Source organism: Ranitomeya variabilis, chromosome 5 (genome assembly GCF_051348905.1).
Source record: "Ranitomeya variabilis isolate aRanVar5 chromosome 5, aRanVar5.hap1, whole genome shotgun sequence".
Taxonomy (NCBI): Eukaryota; Metazoa; Chordata; class Amphibia; order Anura; family Dendrobatidae; genus Ranitomeya; species Ranitomeya variabilis.
The window spans coordinates 601,004,549-601,024,397 of NC_135236.1; the positions used below are offsets into that span (position 1 = coordinate 601,004,549).

The window sequence follows — 19,849 nt, forward strand, 5'->3', positions numbered from 1 at the left end:
GAAAGACTAATGGTCGCTATGTACTAGTTAAAGGCCTCCTTGCTGCGAACCTAATAACCATTTGTAGCCTTTACTCTCCCAACAAAAAACAATTGAAATGGATACTGAGAACACTTAGGACGATAGAAGATTTCAGAGAAGGAACTCTTATCATAGGGGGGGATCTGAATATCGCTCTAGAACCCTCGTTAGACACCACAACGAAGAGAAGTGCGATATCCCTTAAGGATCTCACTAGAATTAAAATTCAACTTAGCTCTATGCAGTTGCTAGACGTTTGGAGATACCTTCATCCGACGGACCGTGACTATTCCTATTATTCTCATCCCCATGGAACCTATCACCGACTGGACTATATATTTATCCCCAGACAGCTTTTCCCCAATGCCCACATTGCTAACATACTCCCTAACATACTTTCGGATCATTCTATAGTTACACTAGAGATAACATTAGAGAAACCCTTCAACATTAACAGAACATGACAACTAAACGAATCAATATTAGCTTACCCAGAAATATGCGCGCGCATCACAAAAGCTATCACGCAATATTTTGACCATAATGACACTGGGGAATTACCGACACCAGTGTGTTAGGGTGGTCTCAAGTGGACCAAAGTATATTGGATGGTTTCCAAATATTATTATGAGGACGCTCGAGCGGATGATGAATTCACACAGAGACAAATTGTATCTGCATAGAAAACAATCATAACCCCTTTATTCCCTAGTGACATTATATACCCTTCCTCCAAAGGGCGTTTACATCAAAATGGTATACAAACTATTGATTGGACAAAAGCATATTCTCACGTGGAAAAGTACCGTTCTTATACAGAAAGTAGATAATTAGTATCATTAGGGTGGACAACGCTCATTAATCATTACTATCTGATAGCTCCCACCACCAACACCGTTATTAACTATTCCCTTAAGCAATATAGGGTTTGTCAGTAGCTCACGTAACCAAAAGAATGTAGTAATTCAGATACAGAGGTGAAACATAAGTCATGTAAGGATTCATATATGTGCGGATAAACTATGAGGGTCCCTGAATTCCCTATCAGTCCCCCCTTTTGAGAATAAATGATTCTTCCTTCACCCCCCAGGTATATCAAAGGCCTAATGTCAGTGTCGGACTTTCCTGTTCTTACTTTCTTCTTTTCTTCAGCCGAATTCCCCATGGGGCTGAGAAGATCATATTCCTTCTCAACTACAGTAATTGATCATATTCCTCATTACGGGGTTTCACCTCAATGTACATAGTTTTAGTAATAGTCGCATCGATCAGTCTCTGAATCAGTCCTCTTATGCAGGGTATGCAACAGCATCCGCATGTAACAAGTATTGCTGTCACCACTGCGAAGGAGATGAAGAAGCTGGCCACCAGATGGCTCCATTTTCCAAACCATGATTCAAGCCATGCGGTGAACGGGTTGTCGATGCCAGAATTCTCTGCCAGCTCTTCAGATAGTGATGTGAGACCTTCCAAGGCTTTCGTGATGCTCCCATCAGGTGCTGTGTTATTGGGTATAAAAGTACAACAATAAGTACCAAACATTTTACAAACTCCTCCCTACTCTGCTAGCAGCATATCTAGAGCCATCCTATTTTGCCATGCCATTAGAGAAGTTGGGCCTAATTGTTCTGATATCCCTTTTAATGCATCTCTTGTGAAATTGATGAATCTCTGCTGATTATAGTAAATATAGTTTATCCAGTCCACATTTTTATTAAGTGTAACCCACCAAAAGAAAATTGATTCAAATCCTGCTGCTATTTGGTTTCTTGCTTTGTATTCATCTGGTACCCCCCTTGGAACTCCTATGTTATCTATGTAAATTCTTGGATCAAAAGACCCAGCAGGTGATGACCTTTTGTTTCTATGTAGAACTTCAACATCTATTCTACCCTTTTGTATCTCTTCTGAAGAAATTATGTGAAATGAGTATCTGAGTCAGGGCACAGCTGCCACTCCAGTCAGCTGGCAGTTTCGCCCTGAGCTTCATATTCCCACATAACCACCATATGTCACCTCTTGCTATATCCTGTTCCCGGAACCATTCTTCTTTGTACCCATCTGTATCCGTGTCTATGGGGATATATATATATATATTTATTCACTGGAGAAAGCAGGGTTGTGGTCTGTCATTTTCCCCATATTAGGAGATGACTTTTGTGCAGTTTTTTGTTGCTGTTCTTAAATGTTTTTAACCTTGTTTCTTGTGTGAATTGTATTTTGCTGTGCCATTTACCAATTAAAGTCTTACTTTTTGATACTTTTCTCATATTTTTCTGTGGAGCTCCCATTGTATGGACATGATCTTTCTCTTCCTTTGGTAACCATTTAATGTTCTCTTGTCCATGGTGAGCCCCAGTACCCTTATATTTAGTGGTGCCCTCCGTTTCTCTGAAACTATGGGGATGATGGTCTCACAAAATTCTGAAGTTAGATTCTCTACCACCTTCCACCCCTCCTGTCCCTATTCTCTGGAAACAAGTATAATTCCCAGGATACGCAAAAATTCTAGGGGGTAACTGATCAGTTGTCACTGGTGGGTGCAGGGCGGAAAGAGCATAACACAAAGCATTATCAGTAGGGTCATATGAAGTATTATACAAAGCCAGAATACACTTTAGATCTGTTTGGTCTGGATCTGAGATCCTGAGAGGAATAGTCCCTAAATGGGGTCTCGCAGTTGCACATGCAATACAGTTGGTTTTATTATTTTGTTCAGCAGTGTATTTCATCCACATCAACCATTCAATCCTTTCTGCATAACCTGTTTCTATAGCTATCTTTTCCTCATAACTTCTATCCTCGGGGATTTTAAACTTTGTCTCTTCCATTGGTGACTCTGTCACTATCTCCTGAGGATTCTCCTCTTTTTGCTGGGGGAGAGCCTTTAACCAAAATGTCCCCAGCTGACCCTGTCTACCCGGGATGTATAATCCTAGCACATAAAGACCTTCATCTCCAAGTGAGGGTTCATTTAGGGTTAAAAAGAGAGGGTTAAAAGATAATCCCCAAGTGTGTACCTCTGGCTCACAGTTCCAATTAGGAAGGACTATATTAATTTTTATCCTCTCGAGGAGAGGCTTCCCAGATAAGCTAACTCGGTTCATAGCTTCCTCTGGCTTATATCCCCATGAAGTTCCCGTATTCCAAGTTGCATCTGACCAAGAGTTACAATTTTCATTCCCTGGTCTAGTTACACATATATACACTACAGCTCCTTCGACTCCCGTAAGAAATCTATAGATGGGATTGCTACTCTTTCTACCAAATTTGAGATTCCATTGACAATCTACTACTTTGCACAAATCAAATCTGAAGTCCGCCAAATGCTTGGACGGATCAAACCACATAGTTATTGTTGTATCATTTTGAGTTATTTTTGCCATTTGTCAGTCCTGTTGTAGGACTGCCATCATCATCAGGAGCAGGATCATCATTCTTCCGCTCCAGGATCTTGCAGTGGCTTGCATGGATCCAAGTAGGTTTTCCCTCAAGCTTTATTGATGTGGCTGTAGTGAGGAGGACTTGGAAGGGGCCGTCAAATCTTGGCTCCAGTGGTTTCCTTGTGTGTCTTTTAACCACTACCCAATCTCCTGGCTGGAGAGAATGGGTTCCCTCTTGACTCTCTGGATCTGGAATAGAATCAAAGACTTGTTTATGCACAAGCGAGAGTCTCCTTTGGAGGCTCTGGACATAGCTGGTGAGGTTGTCACATTGTAGTTGTAGTGTCTGTGGGAAATATAGGCCTAGCCTTGGTGCTGACCCGAACAACACTTCAAAGGGAGAAATTTTTGTTTTTCTGTTAGGTGTGTACCTAATTGAGAACAGAGCTAATGGCAAACACTCTGTCCATGGTTTCCCCAGCTCTTCACTAGCTTTCTGAATTTTTAGCTTAAGTGTACCATTTAATCGCTCAACTTTCCCACTTGCCTGTGGTCTATAGGGGGTGTGAAATGTTTGTGTGACCCCCAACATTTGCATAACATTTTGCATTACCTCTCCAATGAAGTGGGTACCTCTGTCGGACTCTATGGTTTCAGGTAATCCGAATCTACAAAAGACTTCTGACATCAATTTCTTTGCAGTGGCTCTTGCAGTAGCTTTTGGCATCGGGAAGGCCTCTGGCCACCCTGAGAAGAGGTCAACACACACAAGAACATATTCATACGTTCCTACCCTGGGGAGTTGTATGAAATCAATCTGCAGTCATTGAAACGGGTAGAGGGGCTTAGGCGTATGTTTTTGTGGTGTTTTCACTACACTTCCTGGGTTGTGTTGTGTGCATGTTAGACATGCCTGTGTGTGTCTAGTAGCAACCATTGTGAAACCAGGGGCGACCCATTGTTTATCTACCAAGGCACACATGGCATTTTTAGACAGATGCGTTGGACCATGAGCTGCTTGAGCCATTGCTGGATACAGAGATCTTGGCAGGCACACTCGCTGTCCCACCTTCCACAAACCTTCATGGGTCTGAGCGCCAGCTTTTAACCAAACCTTCCTCTCTTCCCCGGTTGCTTGCCGAGTCAGAGCCTGTAAGATACTTAAGTCCAACTGGTCAACCTCAGTGCTTACCATGATCAGTGGAGGTGCATCAGGGGCCTCATGATTTTTCCTTGGCTTCCTTGCCGCTTCTTTGGCTGCTCGGTCCGCTTTGTCATTGCCTCGTGCCTCATCGGTAGTGAGCTTCGTATGTGCCTTTACCTTCACTATGGCAACCTCTTTAGGGAGCAGTAGAGCTTCCATGAGCTGTTTAATGAGGTGCCCATGTTTAATACTAGTGCCTGTTGATGTAAGGAAATCTCTCGCCCTCCATATAGGACCGTAGTCATGGGCCACCCCAAAACTGTAGTTTGAGTCTGTGTAAATGGTGTAACGTTTACCTTTTGCCCCTTTAAGAGCTTCAATGAGTGCCGTGAGCTCCGCCTCCTGTGCAGACATGTGAGGAGGGAGTGGTTCTGCTTTCACTACCTCATGCTGTGTGACCACTGCATACCCAGTGTAGTACCGGCCATCTTCACCGATGCTTCTTGAACCATCTACAAAAAGCTCAACATCTGGATTAGTGAGAAGTACATCAAAAACATGTGAAAACCCTGCAGTTTCTTGTGCCATAAGGGCTATACAATCATGTTCATGGTACACATCAAATATCTCATCTTCTGTTAAATTTTGCAAAAACAGTGGTTTGCCTTGTTCCTCTTTCCCTCCCCCCTTTGAATCCACTACATCAATTGGAATTAGAGTAGCTGGGTTCAAAGTTGTGCATCGTTTCAAAGTAACATTGGGAGGCATCAAAAGAGAACATTGTAGTTTTAGATGTCTGGCTACAGCAATGTGTTTGGGTTGGACCTGGCTGAGTATGCTGTGTAAATCATGGGGAGTGTAGATGGTTACTGGATAGTCCAGTACAATTTCTGATGCTTTGTCTAGTAAGAGTGTGACAGCTGCTACTGCCCGAACACATGAGGGGGCTCCTCTGGCAACAGGATCCAACCGGCCTGAGTAGTATGCCACCGGTCTGTTTTGTTGGCCATGTTTCTGGGCTAGTACCCCTGTAGCATGCCCTTGCATTTCTGTACAGTAGAGGAGGAAAAGTTTTGCATAGTCTGGTGTGTCCAGGGCTGGAGAGGAGACAATTGCCAGTTTGAGTGAGTAAAACCCATCTAGCGCTTCCTGAGTGAGGTGGAAAGGTTGAGTGGGTAAGCAATCATAGAGTGGCTGCATGAGAATGGATGCGGATAGTATCCAAGGCCTACAATATGAGGCTAACCCCAAAAAGGTACGTAGGGGTTGGACCCCTGTGGGTGGCTGCAGTAGTTCAATAGCCTTTTTCCTATCCTCAGTTAGATGGCGTGCGCCTTGTGATATGCAGTGACCCAGAAACACAACTTTCAATTGACAAAACTGTAATTTGTCTTTGGATGCCTTACACCCTTTTGAGGCAAGATGTTGAAGCAATGAGACTGTGGCTTCACAGCACACATCCCTGTTTGGGGCACAAAGGAGTAGATCATCCACATACTGAAGCAGAACAACCTCAGCATGCGTGATGACCCAGTCCTGCAAAACTAGTTGCAATGCAGCAGTATACAGGGTTGGAGAATTATGGTCTCCCTGCGGCAACACCATCCACGTATACTGCTGACCCCTAAAAGTAAAAGCAAACAAATACTGACAATCTGGGTGCAGAGGCACAGAAAAATAAGCATTTGCCAAATCAATACAACTGAAACAGGCTGCTGTTGTTGGAATTTGTGACATGATCGTGTGTGGGTTGGGTACCACTGGTGTGAGTAATTCAGTGACCGCATTTATGGCCTGAGGTCATGGACCATTCTGAGTAACTGGTTCCCCCTTCTTGCCCTTTTTCTTCACTGGAAACAGAGGGGTATTTGCTACAGATTTAGTAACTTTTATGGCCCCTGAAGCAATTAGTTCTGTGATGTTTTTCCCTATTGCTTCCTCTTGGGCAGCACTCAATGGATACTGTCAGATCTGGGGGCCTTTGACCGTGGCTTTAACTGAATCATTACTGGAGGGACTGGCATGTGTCCAATGTCAGAATTTGACTTCGCCCATAACTTTTCTGGGACGCGTGCCAGTACCTCATTATCAGGTGGGGAGGCTGAGTCAGAGATGTGCAAACATGCTAAAACCTTGCATAATGCAGGCTCTGGAATTCCAGCTGTCAACTTTACAGTACCATCTGGCTCATATATGATATGTGCCTGTATCGCTTGTAGTACATCAGAACCTAACAGATTCACAGGTGATTTGTCACTGACTAACAACCTTGCAAAACATGTATGGTCAACTAATTTAAGGGGCAATGGTTTGGTCAATTTACATTCTTGGATTAACCCCTCAAAACCTTGAGTATAAAGGGTATCATCCGATATGTCTGATGATATGACATGTTCCTGGCGGATAACTGTTTTGGCTGCCCCCGTATCCACCAGGAATGGAAGTTTTCTACCATCTGGGAGATGTACTGAGACTACCCCTTGTGGGCTCTGACGTGAGGGTGCCCTAAGGGGGTAGATGGCTACGGGGTTGCCTGTTTCCTATTGTGGGTTTTGGGTAAGAGGGTTCATCCTAGTCTGGTTTCCCTTCCTAGGTGCCCTGCACACACGGCTGATATGTCCCTTCTTCCCACAGTTGTAACATTCAATCTGTCTACGGTCTCCTCTAGCCACAGCTGCAATGATCTTCTGATCCTTTTGAATATTATTGGAAACATGCTGTATCTGAACTGGCTTGATTCTCTGATCTAATTCAACTCCCTTTGCCACCCGTACCAGTTCCTCAATCGGGCATGTTCTCCAATCAGGCTTTGCTGCCTGCACCTTTTGTATAAGCGGTGCTCTGAGACCTGCCATGAATGCTCCATGAAAGAGCTTCCTTCCTACTTCTCCCATGTCCTCATAGCCCAAATCTGCATGTCTTAATTTTAAATTTCCCCAGAAGTGGTCTACTGTATCCTTGGGACCCTGTACCACATCTAAGAGGGAGATTGTGGATTCTCCTACCTTTGCCTGGCACCATGCATGCAGCCTCTTTAAAAAGTGTTTTCCTGATTCTCCACACCTGACATATTCTGTTCCTAGTTCATATTCTAAAGAGAATGATCTTCCCGCTTTGTTAATCTTATCCAATACTGACTCCATTCTTGCATCCCCAATTTTCCCCCTTAAAACGGACTCTAAAGGTACCGTCACACTAGGCGATATCGCCAGCAATCCGTGACGTTGCAGCGACCTGGATGGCGATATCGCTGTATTTGACACGCAGCAGCGATCTGGATCCCGCTGTGAAATTGCTGGTCGCTGCTAGAAGGTCTGCACATTATTTGGTCGCTAGGTCGCCGTGTATCGCCGTGTTTGACAGCAAAAGCGACGATACCAGCGATATTTTACACTGGTAACCAGGGTAAACATCGGGTTACTAAGCGCAGGGCCGCGCTTAGTAACCCGATGTTTACCCTGGTTACCAGCGTAAAAGTTAAAAAAACAAACAGTACATACTCACCTGCGCGTCCCCCAGCCTCTGCTTCCTGACACTAAAGCGCCGGCCCTAAACTGAAAGTGAAAGCAACAGCGGTGACGTCACCGCTCTGCTGTTAGGGCCGGAGCTCAGTCAGCGTCAGGATGCAGAGGCTGGGGGACGCGCTGGTGAGCATGTACTGTTTGTTTTTTTAACTTTTACGCTGGTAACCAGGGTAAACATCGGGTTACTAAGCGCGGCCCTGCGCTTAGCAACCCGATGTTTACCCTGGTTACCCAGGGACCTCGGCATCGCTGGTCGCTGGAGAGCGGTCTGTGTGACAGCTCTCCAGCGACCACACAGCGACGCTGCAGCGATCGGCATTGCTGTCGCTATCGCTGCAGCGTCGCTTAGTGTGACGGTACCTTAAGTCTACCCATGTACATGTGTAGGTATTATTTAGTCCTACCATCCACCTACAGAAGGCCATTGGTAAATCAAATGGGTCTGGGGCATCTTTTATCAAAGTCATATGGTCCTTTGGGCTCCATGGTTTGTAGTGGGAGAGAGTAGTCACGGGTGCAGTCTGGGGTCTAGGTGTGGATGTGGAGGCTGCTTGTCCTGTCATGTCTACGGTCCGGAGTTCGGGAGCTTGATAATCCCTATCCTCCATTGTGATTAAGGTGTTATCGTCTTGTTTCACTGTCCTCATGTCATATTTAGGTTCATATGTTCTACTCTGTGAGTAAATGACAGGATAAATTCCTGTCCCCCTGTAGGGTCGTGGTCTCCCGCAGGCAGAACATTGTTCCCGCCAGTCGGGGTTTTGCTGTCCACATACACACACCCATCCCTCTGGGCCCGTCAGTGCAGGAGCCATGAGATAAGGTTGATACGGTGGAGGCACTTTTTCTTTCTGTACGTATTTTATACCTTTCTGAGTTTCCTCCTTAATCCAAGAACCTTCCTTTTTCATTTCCTTTGCTACTTCTGCCCAAGCCTTTGCCTGTCTAAACAATTCATTATCCACAATCCATCCCATACTTGTCCTTAGAGCTGATTCCCAAAGGGAAACATCTAGTGGATCATTTTCCATTCCCAAACCTTTTAACAACTTCCCTGAACCTTTCACAGCAACTTTACCTTTTCTTTTCTTCACTATCTCCTGTGCACTACACCCCTCTTCTTGCTTCTTCTTACTATCTGTGTTCCCCATGTTCTGCTTTTTCTTCTCTCTCTTCTCTGGTTGATACTTCCTTACAGTTATAACGTGTAGCTCAGCTTGTGCCTATTTCTCATGGCCCTCAAATTTGGCTTCTATAGTGCCCGTTTTGTCCACACTTTCGAACCCTAGACTGATCTCACAATCTGTGGGCGGCAGACTCGTTAATTCCTCTTTTTGTTCTCACTTTCTAACCCTAAACTGTATTTCTCAGTTTGTGGGCGTGTGAACCCCTAGGAATAATGGATCAGTGATTTGGCCAGTGTGACTACTCTGTCACCATCACTAGATCCCCCCGCTGGCCTCTCGTGAGAAATGGCAGGTATCTTAAATTAAGTCTAGCATACACAGTAATCTTATACATCAACCAGAGAGTAAAACAAGCTAATGCTAGGCAGACTATTATGGTCCAAATTCTTTCAAACTCTGCTGACACCATGAGGGGGAATATCTAACCCAATACAGGATAGAAGACAGAAGACAGACAGACTTACATCACAGAAAACATAGATTCTGTCATACACAATCAGCACAGAACTTTGCAGCATACACAGCACACAGCCCAATTGCTCTGCTTGCAGCCTCCCCAAATATTAGTCAAATTACTGCAGAATCATAGGCCACCAGTAACACGGACAGGACAAGCCCGACTACGTGCTTCCCAGTCTTTCCACGTAACTCCACAGCATTAACAAAATATTTGGTTTCAGCTTATCTCAATCTTACGCGTGTGGCTATGTGTTTTCCACTTTGCTACTGTTCCTTATTCTTTATCTCTGGCACCAGTTGACCAGAGATCACACCTAGGTGGACTCCCTTATACAGTCAGGATTTTTATTTTCAAATCCTTATTACATACACCCGATCCTTTCAAATTCAGGCAAGGAGTCTCATATATCAATCATCTACTGTCACACACAGTTGACAACACAGAGATTAGTACATACAAATCCTCTTCATACATTCACAATTCAGACAGGTGTTAGACATATAACAAGTCACATATAACAGGAATAGCAGCACAGAAGGTTACCCAATCCAATATACTATTTTACGTATCACTGAGATATTCTATGGTTCTTTGCCAAACAACTATGGGTGTGGCGTGTAAAAGAAAAGACTTGGCTATAGCATACCCTGAGTCCGGTCTGCAGATTATGAGACAGATGGAGACACAGAGAGTGTGTGTAAGAAGCTAAAGGTTCTTACCTTCCACCGGTGGTTTTTGTAGTCTGTGTTTCCACTGGACTCAGTCTGCGATGTCCGGGCTTCAGGTATTGGCAGTCTTTTTTATTGGCCACGCCCACCCAGGGACGCCAAAATGTTAGGGTGGTCTCAAGTGGACCAAAGTATATTGGATGGTTTCCAAATATTATTATGAGGACGCTCGAGCGGATGATGAATTCACACAGAGACAAATTGTATCTGCATAGAAAACAATCATAACCTCTTTATTCCCTAGTGACATTATATACCCTTCCTCCAAAGGGCGTTTACATCAAAATGGTATACAAACTATTGATTGGACAAAAACATATTCTCACATGGAAAAGTTACAGAAAGTAGATAATTAGTATCATTAGGGTGGACAACGCTCATTAATCATTACTATCTGATAGCTCCCACCACCAACACCGTTATTAACTATTCCCTTAAGCAATATAGGGTTTGTCAGTAGCTCACGTAACCGAAAGAATGTAGTAATTCAGATACAGAGGTGAAACATAAGTCATGTAAGGATTCATATATGTGCGGATAAACTATGAGGGTCCCTGAATTCCCTATCAAGTGGTATGGGAAGCACATAAATCAGTGATCGGGGGGAACTAATTTCAATTACCTCATACTTAAATAAAAAGAGACAACAGGAAATAACAGAGCTTTATAATGAAATATATTCCCTGGAAAAGCAACATAAGAAACAAACAAACACACAGGTGATGTCTACACTGACAATAAAAAGGCAGAAATTGAGAGATGTGCTAAACAAAAAAAACAGCAAAATGGTATGCTTCATGGCGCACTAGGATGTTTGTACACAGAGATAAGGCTTCTAAACTTATGCTATCTAGAATAAGGTACCGCCAGGCCCGCACTTACATACATGCTATTAAAAAATCCAACGGACAATGCACCCACAACTACTCACAAATAGAAACAGAGTTCCTAACTTTTTATAAGCAGCTATACAATTTACGCCCAACAGAGTCAAAGCCAGAAAACTTGAAGAGAAGATATGACATCAGAGCCTTTCTATCGCGCCTGAACCTACCCCAATTGACTAGGCCTTTTAGATTGGAGGAGCTCCAGTCCACCCTGTCGGGGAGCCAGCTTGGTAAAGCTCCTGGACCGGATGGACTTCCAGTAGCTTATTATAAATCCTTGTCATCTACTCTCCTCCCACACTTACTGAAAACGTATAATGATATACAGGGAGGCGATCGTTTCCCCACTCAGACGTTAGAAGCACGAATCTCATTAATTCACAAAGAAGGTAAGGACCGGGAGCTTTGTAGTAGTTACAGACCGATCTCACTATTAAATGTTGACCTAAAGCTATTTGCTAGTTTGTTGGCTCACAGGATAGCTGAGTTTTTGCCGCCGGTAATTTCTTTGAACCAAACAGGCTTTGTGGGAGGAAGAGAGGGGAAGGATAACACGCATAAAATACTGCATCTTATGCACTATGCGAAAATGAATAAACTACCTCTGGTCCTCCCGGGGACAGATGCGGAGAAGGCCTTTGACAGGGTGGACTGGACCTACCTTGAGGAGACAATGAGGAGCTTTGGCTTCCCAATTCAGTTAATCTCCACTATAATGAAGATGTATAGAGACCCAACAGCTCGCATAAGAATCAATGGTTCAGTATCCGACAGGTTCTTCATCAATAATGGGACACGACAGGGTTGTCCATTGTCTCCTCTGTTGTTCGTGCTAACAATGGAACCATTGTTGACTACTATACAACAGTGCCAAGAAATAGAAGGCATCATGATCGGAGAAACACATCATAAAACTGCAGCTTTCGCTGACGACCTCTTGGTCATGATGACCAAACCCCTTAGAAGCTTTGCCGCCCTCTTAAAGATATTGAATGTTTTTAGTGATATGTCAAATTTTAAAGTAAACATGTCCAAGTCTGAGGCATTAGATCTAAATGTTCCCCAAAATACCCTTAAAAAAGCAAAAAATCTATTCCCATTCGCATGGCCCAAACGATACATTAACTACTTAGGGATTAAAATAAGTAGAACAGATAAAGAGCTATTGGAAAACAACTACTACCCGCTGCTTAAACAAGCACCGCAACCATTTAATCCTGGAGAGACCCATATCTCTCATGGACGGGTATGAAAAATCTAATAAAAAGCCTGATACTGCCCAAATTCACATATATGTTTTAGGCGCTACCCATTCACATCCCATCCACTTTCCTAACCAAAGTAAACTCCCTGTTTTCTAAATATATCTGGAAAAGTACAAAACCTCGCATAGCCTTCCGCACATTGACATTACCTAGGAACTGGGGGGGAATGGGAGCCCCTGACATAAAGAAATATTACTCTGCCGCAGTGCTATCTCAATCAGTAAACCTAATTAGACAACCCCAAGGAAGCCTGGCAATAGATATAGAGAAAGAAATTTCACCTTTCCCTCTCAGGCCATTCTTAATGACCTATGTGGTGGGGCGCCCACTTCCCCCTCACCCTAATCGGCTTACCCGTACACTCATAAAAATATGGTCGAAAACACACAACATATTGGCACCTCCTTCGTCACCGCTGCTAACCCTCTTTGATATCATAACCCACTCAATTGGGAACCGAGCTAAAAATTTTCCAATAGATCAAATGATAGCTGAGGGAACGCTTCTTACACTAGCAGAACTACGTGAAAGACCCGGTCTGACAAACCTCAATTTTTTACAATATTCAACACTTAAGGATACTCTGAAAAGAATACAATACTTTTCAGATATTGCACGTAAGCCTACCTCATTTGAAACCCTGTGCGCCAAGTCATCCAGACCCACTAAGGTGCTCTCCATAGTCTATCAAACACTTTTGTCAGACGAATTAAGCCTCAAGAGAGCATATATTTTAAGATGGGAAAAAGATCTAAGGATACACTTTCACGCAAACACAAGTATCCCACATCTATAAATATTCGCACGGACCTACAAACTGTGTTAAAACCCAAGAAAATTCTTACAAGATAGTGTCCAAATGGTACATCTCTCAAATGCAACTTCAGACCTGGAGATTGAGTTCTCATGCTAACTGCTGGAGATGCGAATCAGAGGAAGGCGAATACTTTCACCTTTGGTGGTCATGTCCGGGAATTCGTGGTTTCTGGACGATGACAGAACAATTGATAAAAGACGTTACGGGGAAAAGAATACAACTATAACCAGAAATAGCGCTCTTGAACTTCCCTGTGTGGCCCAGGTGTGCATGGCTCACCATTCTAGCTCAAAACATATTGGCTGCAGCCAAGTTGCTAATCCCCACTTTCTGGAAAACCACGAACGTCCCGACATATCAACAAATGCTGAAGAAGATAGACCAATTATACCGTATGGCTGAACTGGTAGCCCTGGTGAACCACTCGCAACCTAAGTTTAAAGGAATCTGGCACCCTTGGATCACATTCAGATCGTCAATCAGATTCGATGCAGTCTAGGACTAATTGAACCGGAAAACAATATCCATGATGCCCCCCTCTCCCCCCCCCTCCTCCACCCCTCCCCTGCAGCTTCCCTTTCTTTCCTCGGGCCTATCTCTTTGCTCTGCCCTACTTGTTATTCACGACCCCCTTAATTTCTCCCCTCTTTCTCTTTACTTTCCTCTTCCTATTATATTAGACTTTAAGGAATTATTATATTTTATGGGTTCTTTGTCGGAACTTATGGTTACAGTTCTATTATTACACTTATTCGAGCTGATTACTCCGTCAAAAAAGGAGTTCCATTTTCACTATTAAATGTCAAAAAGAGTTAAATGTTATACTTATCACTTGTTATCCTACAACTGTTATTAATTTTTCTGTCAATTTGCATTACTTTTCAATAAAAACAACATTGAAAAGAAAAAGACAAGCACTAGCATTGGAAGTGCTGAAGACAGACGTGCTGAAAATAGCCGTGCTGAAGTCCAGAGTCCAGCACTGTAAAGATAAGCTCAGATATTTCAAAGGAACTCAAGGTAAGAAATGGATTTAATTAATTCATATGCTAAATCAAGTCAGATAGAATTTGTAAGTTTGTATAAATCTAGTTTAGAAATATTTTGGCTCTCTTTATTTGCAGAATGCAAGATAGCAAATCTAAAGTTAGATTCTAAGCTAGTATCTAGGAAACAAGAAAAAGAGCAACTGAAAAATATATTACATATGGTTAATGTATTTCACGAGTTTGTTACAGAAAAGTCCAAAAGACTGTGTAGAAAGAATTTCTAAGGAAATGGAAATTAATGATGTTCCCAAGATTGACTGTAATGTGGAGAGTGAGGAAGATGAAGATGTGACGCACATGTCTGTAATGGCGGCCACTCAAGGTGACCTTGACTTTGTGTCTCATGATGAAAAACAAGATGGAGGACACGTAGGAGACATGACAACTGACAAAGATGATGTAGAAGGGTCACTAAAAATAGAAGATGACTCGGAGGCCCAACCCCAAATTAAATCTAGAAGAATCTTGATAAAATTATGCAAAATCATTCCTGCATATGATGACAAAGTCCATGTGTGCAGAAATTCAGAGATATTTGAGAGTTTTGCTGATAAGTTTGATTTGACTAATCAACAGAAAAATCAATTGTTTAAAATTTGGCTTCCGGTAACTTTGTCCAGAACTTTCTCATTAAAAATGCAGAATGATGAGTTCCATGAAGAAATGACTGATGTAGAAAGATAAAAAATTTTGATATTTTGTGGATTAAAAGAAAATTTTCCAGATCTTAATATTCTTCTAAAATTGAGGATTGGCCGGAAGAATGTACTTTTACATTCATGTCCATTTTTGAAAGGGTGTACAGAATGGTCAGTACGAATTTGAATAAAAAATCAATGATAAATTGTTTTGTAAACAAATTTAGATTCCTAAATCCTGTATCTCGTGTTATTGCATCACAAAAAGATTCTTTATTTGAATGTGCGCAATCCCTTGATTTTTCTAGAAAACATGAGAATCTTGAAAGAAAAACAAATCATACTAAGTTTTTGAAACCAAGCAAAATTATATCTTATCAGAAGCCAAACTCAAAATCTCCAAAACTGACCCAAAATCAAATCTATGAAGTACGAAGAAAATTACATATTTGCTACAAACCCTATGAGTCTTCCACTGAAGTTCCTCTGAAAGGGTTAAAAGCTGAAGGTTCAGATCTCTCTGTAAAGATGGCGGAAATTGACAGACGGAAGCAGGTGAGTATAGGGGGTGCTCAACTGAACACTCCATTATCACAGCTCTTCAAAGAGTCCATAGGGTTAAAAATGACCTTATTAAATAGGGCTTTCTAACAGATTATTGACAGGGAGTTGAGATTTGGTTTAGGAATTGGCTAAAAATGTAATCATATTATATGATGTGTAGATGAGTTATACAATGTATTATTTATTAATATGTAATTATTTTATACAATATAATTCTGCAGTAATAGTTATATTTATATATATTAATATAGTATACAGTAAATACTGTAGCATATTTGTATAAGTAGACTATATTAACTGTATTTATATATATAGTGAAATAATTAAAATTTACTCCAGTAATAATGCTTAGAATTACATTAATTTCATTTATTAAATATATACATATGTATAAGATATTTTAATTATTTTGTTTTTGAATAAATATGAAATTAACCTTATCTTTTATTTTTCCTTAGAGCTTTCATTTCAAAGCAGGAATTGAACATAAAAACTTCTTACATGAATTTATGTTTTATTTACACAGGACGTTATAATAATTGCATGATTTTATATATATATATATATATATTTAATATTTAAAAAAATAATACATAACTAACAATCTAAAATTTGTGTATTGTAATTTTTGTTCTCTAACATAATCTAAAATGTGCTTTTTTTCCCTCCACTGCATGGCATGACATGTCACACTTCTGTTTTAATTTAGAGCTGTAAGAAGAAACTTTAGAAGTTCCAGGTCCTGTACCAGAAATAGCTGTGGAACAGATACCCTTGTTTCTTATAGATGAGTCTTATCTATAGGTTAGAACACAGCGTTATTGTAGATAGTGTTAGATAGTATTTGGGGAATATTCAAATAAATATTAGAATACTAAATTTAATAGTATACAATGTGCATTGATAATTAGGATACAATATTTTGGGTTAATATACATGCATTCTTATTCTTTGTATGTGAAATATGTATTGTGAACTTATATGTGAGTCACAGTCACAGAAGTTCCACAAGGTAACAATGCTATGATTTCTGAGTAATAATAGGTGTCAAATACACTTCATGTCACCACTCACAACTACAGCATCCATCACTGACAAGTATGAGTACAGTATCAAAACTGACAATCACAATTGCGACGATGATCCTATGATGCTAAGATGAACTGTGTTATTATGTTCCAGTGGTTTCCTATCACCTATAAGACTTCCATGAAAGCTGGTGAACAATCAGGTAATTGTCAGGACGCTACAACCCTGACATGTGTCCTGTGCACTAAAGACTGGTTATGGTGCTATGATTAGCAGGGAAGAGTCAATGTAACCCTTGCTGTGCCGACCAAAGATATCACACCTGTTCCAAGACCAATGCGGATGATATGGAGATTCCAGATGATTTCCAAGGCGAGCCAATGTAAGTCCAGGTCTCTAAAGGTGACACTGCACAGATATTAAAGCTACATTTCATCTATGAACTTTGTTTTCATATCAACATTTGAATTTATGGACTTTGATTGACACATGACACACAGTCTCTACAAAATCTACATTCTATCATCTATTTCAAAAGAATTATAATAAAGATTGTTTTAAAAGAACCAAGAAGAAGACATCAAGATGAAAACCAGATGATATCAGATGATGATCAGACCTGAAAAGCTTCAAGTAGATATAGGGAAGTATAATTATATATTTTATATAAATATTAGTCACGGCTTACTATAACATGAATTTACATATCATTATATTATTGAGTACATATAACAATATTATTATTATTGATATTATGAACATAAAATTATGTTGCCAAAGAAGAAAGAAGATCTTATTAATATATTTTATTTGAGGGTTCCAATCAATGTCTGTCACCCTCAAAAGGGGGAATTGTTAAATATTAATTATTTATTGAATTATTCATATTCTCAATCCTGTACTGAGCACATTGCTTCTTGCTGACATTACCAAAGCTATTTCTGTGTATGTATAAGTCAACACCATATACAGGGAACACGTGGTCTGTAGAAAACATATATAAACATAGCTCTTAGGAGGGTGGGGGCTTTTTGTCACGTGGGGGCTGTCACCTCCTGCTTCACCATCATTCTCCATGGACATCTGACAAGTCACAAGGAAGGAACAGCTGGCAGCGGTAGCCATAATGACCTTCAGATTTCACACAGACAGACGGCTTTTACCATTCAAACTTCGGGAAAGATGAGTATCAAGTGCTGATATCTACACATGGACAATCTGTTCGTAACTATTTCATCTATTTTTATGTCTTACTGCAAAGTGATTTTTCTGTGGACAATTCAATAAACCACTACCTTTTTCATGAGAATATCATGACATTTTTCTTTAAGAGTAATGCACCTGGTGAATAGTCTTGATTAAATAAATGTGCAAAATAAGCATATTTAACAAAGTGCGTCATGATGGAGGTTCTCCAGCCCCTCACATTTCCACTTCTATCCAGTAAGAGAAAACCAGAAAGATGTCCCCGTTCTCTTCTTCCACAGGACTGTAAACAAGAAAATCCTAATGTTCCTCAGGATCATTAGGTCCCTGCAATAGTGGATACTCTCAGTAGAGATCTTCTGTATAAGAAAATGCTCCTCATTGACCCGTTAAGGATGGATATGAACAGGGAGAAAATAACAAAGAGAATATTACACCTCACCCTAGAGATCCACCAAGCCTCAGCCTGACATAACAGACTGTATAATTTGTTTTCTGCTTTTTGTGAATTTTTGAAAACAAAAAATCAGTAGAACAAGGCTAGCAGAATGAACTATGCAATGTATGCCTGCAAATAAAAGATTTTTCCACCACAGATACACCAGGCCTCAGCCTAAGATAACAGACTGTATATTTTTTAGTTTTTTTGTGAATTTTTGAAAACAATAAAAAATTAGTAGAACAAGGCTATCAGACAGAACTATGCCTGCCAATAAAAGATTTTTCCACCACAGATACAACCGTCCTCAGCCTGATATAAAAGACTGTATTTTTTTTTGTTTTTTTGCGATTTTTTGAAAACAATAAAAAATTAGAACAAGGCTAGCAGAATGAACTATGCAACGTATGCCTGCCAATAAAAGATTTTTCCACCACATATAGCCAGCCATAACAGACTGTATAAATTTAATTTATGTTTTTTGTTAATTTTTGAAAACAAAAAATCAGTAGATCAAGGCTAGCAGAAACAACTATGCAACGTATGCCTGCGAATAAAAGATTTTTCCACCACATATATACCAGCCATCAGCCTGAGATAACAGACTGATCTAAATGTGGCCTTGATTTATTTTGGGCACACCAAAATTGTGTCAACAAGTTGGCTATGATACACACAAAAAAGGAGTACTAAAATTGAAAGATATTTTGCGTAATGATATGCGAAGCGTGTGGTGTTTAACTCACAGTGATAAATCTAAGAACTGCAGCTAAATATTTTTGGGCCAGCTACAGAGTTTTGGGGCAGCAAAATGGTGTCCAAAAATGTTGTAAGACACTAGAAAATATTAGATAGCACCAAAAAAAAAGGACAGATTTTTTGGCGCACTCACATTTGATGCCTGGGACAAAAATAAATAAATTCAAAAATTTGCACACTCATCTATTACAATGACCTGGCTGTAGTCTGCAGCGTGACCAAGCAAATAAATGTACAAAAAAAAGGGGACTATGGATTCCTTTAGAATAAAATAAGCAGTTATAAGCAGAAAAAAAAATGCCACGGATAACTGCAGCTAGATATATAGAAAATAAGCAACAGCAGCAGACAGGAATGGAGCTTTTGGAGGTATGCAGTGAGATCTATATACTCACATACAGTGCTTGCAGGCCTTGCACTGATGTGGATTGGATATGTGCACATAGACTTCCTTGCCTACCAAGTGCTGCAATCTCAGGATCCCCAAATTAGCCCTAAAAAGGACTGTTGGTTTCTCAAGATTTGTGGACTGCACACTAGCAGACCCACACTAACTATTAAAAGGACGATTCTGACACTATCTTGGCAGCAGCTCTACCTACACTACCTAAGTCCAGAGCAGAATGTGGCGAGCAGGGAGGTGCCAGGTCTTTTATAGACCTGATGATGTTTGTGCGGCCAGCCAATCACTGTAATACCACAACAAAGATGGCTGCGGCATTACAGTGCATGGCAGCCAATCCCTGCAT

General features: G+C 40.9%; 1 protein-coding gene and 1 long non-coding RNA gene across 3 annotated transcripts in view; both read right to left on the reverse strand.

The window, feature by feature from the left end:
- Window positions 1-701: 701 nt before the first annotated feature.
- LOC143776561 (uncharacterized) overlaps window positions 702-19,849 on the reverse strand; it is a 176,429-nt gene continuing 157,281 nt past the window's right edge. The window contains exon 3 of the long non-coding RNA XR_013215866.1: window positions 702-1,520. This is a non-coding gene — a long non-coding RNA (uncharacterized LOC143776561). The remainder of the gene's footprint in view (window positions 1,521-19,849) is intronic.
- LOC143776558 (uncharacterized) lies at window positions 1,511-5,318 on the reverse strand. Of its 2 annotated transcripts, none has more exons than XM_077266032.1 (2): window positions 4,597-5,318; window positions 1,511-3,653 (listed from the first exon to the last, which is right to left on the reverse strand). In XM_077266032.1, exons 1-2 carry the CDS (start codon window positions 5,314-5,316, stop codon window positions 3,603-3,605), a joined length of 771 nt encoding a protein of 256 aa, XP_077122147.1. In that variant the 5' UTR covers window positions 5,317-5,318; the 3' UTR covers window positions 1,511-3,602. The 2 variants fall into 2 exon arrangements, with proteins under 2 accessions (XP_077122147.1, XP_077122146.1); XM_077266031.1 differs by having other exon boundaries at window positions 4,597-5,300.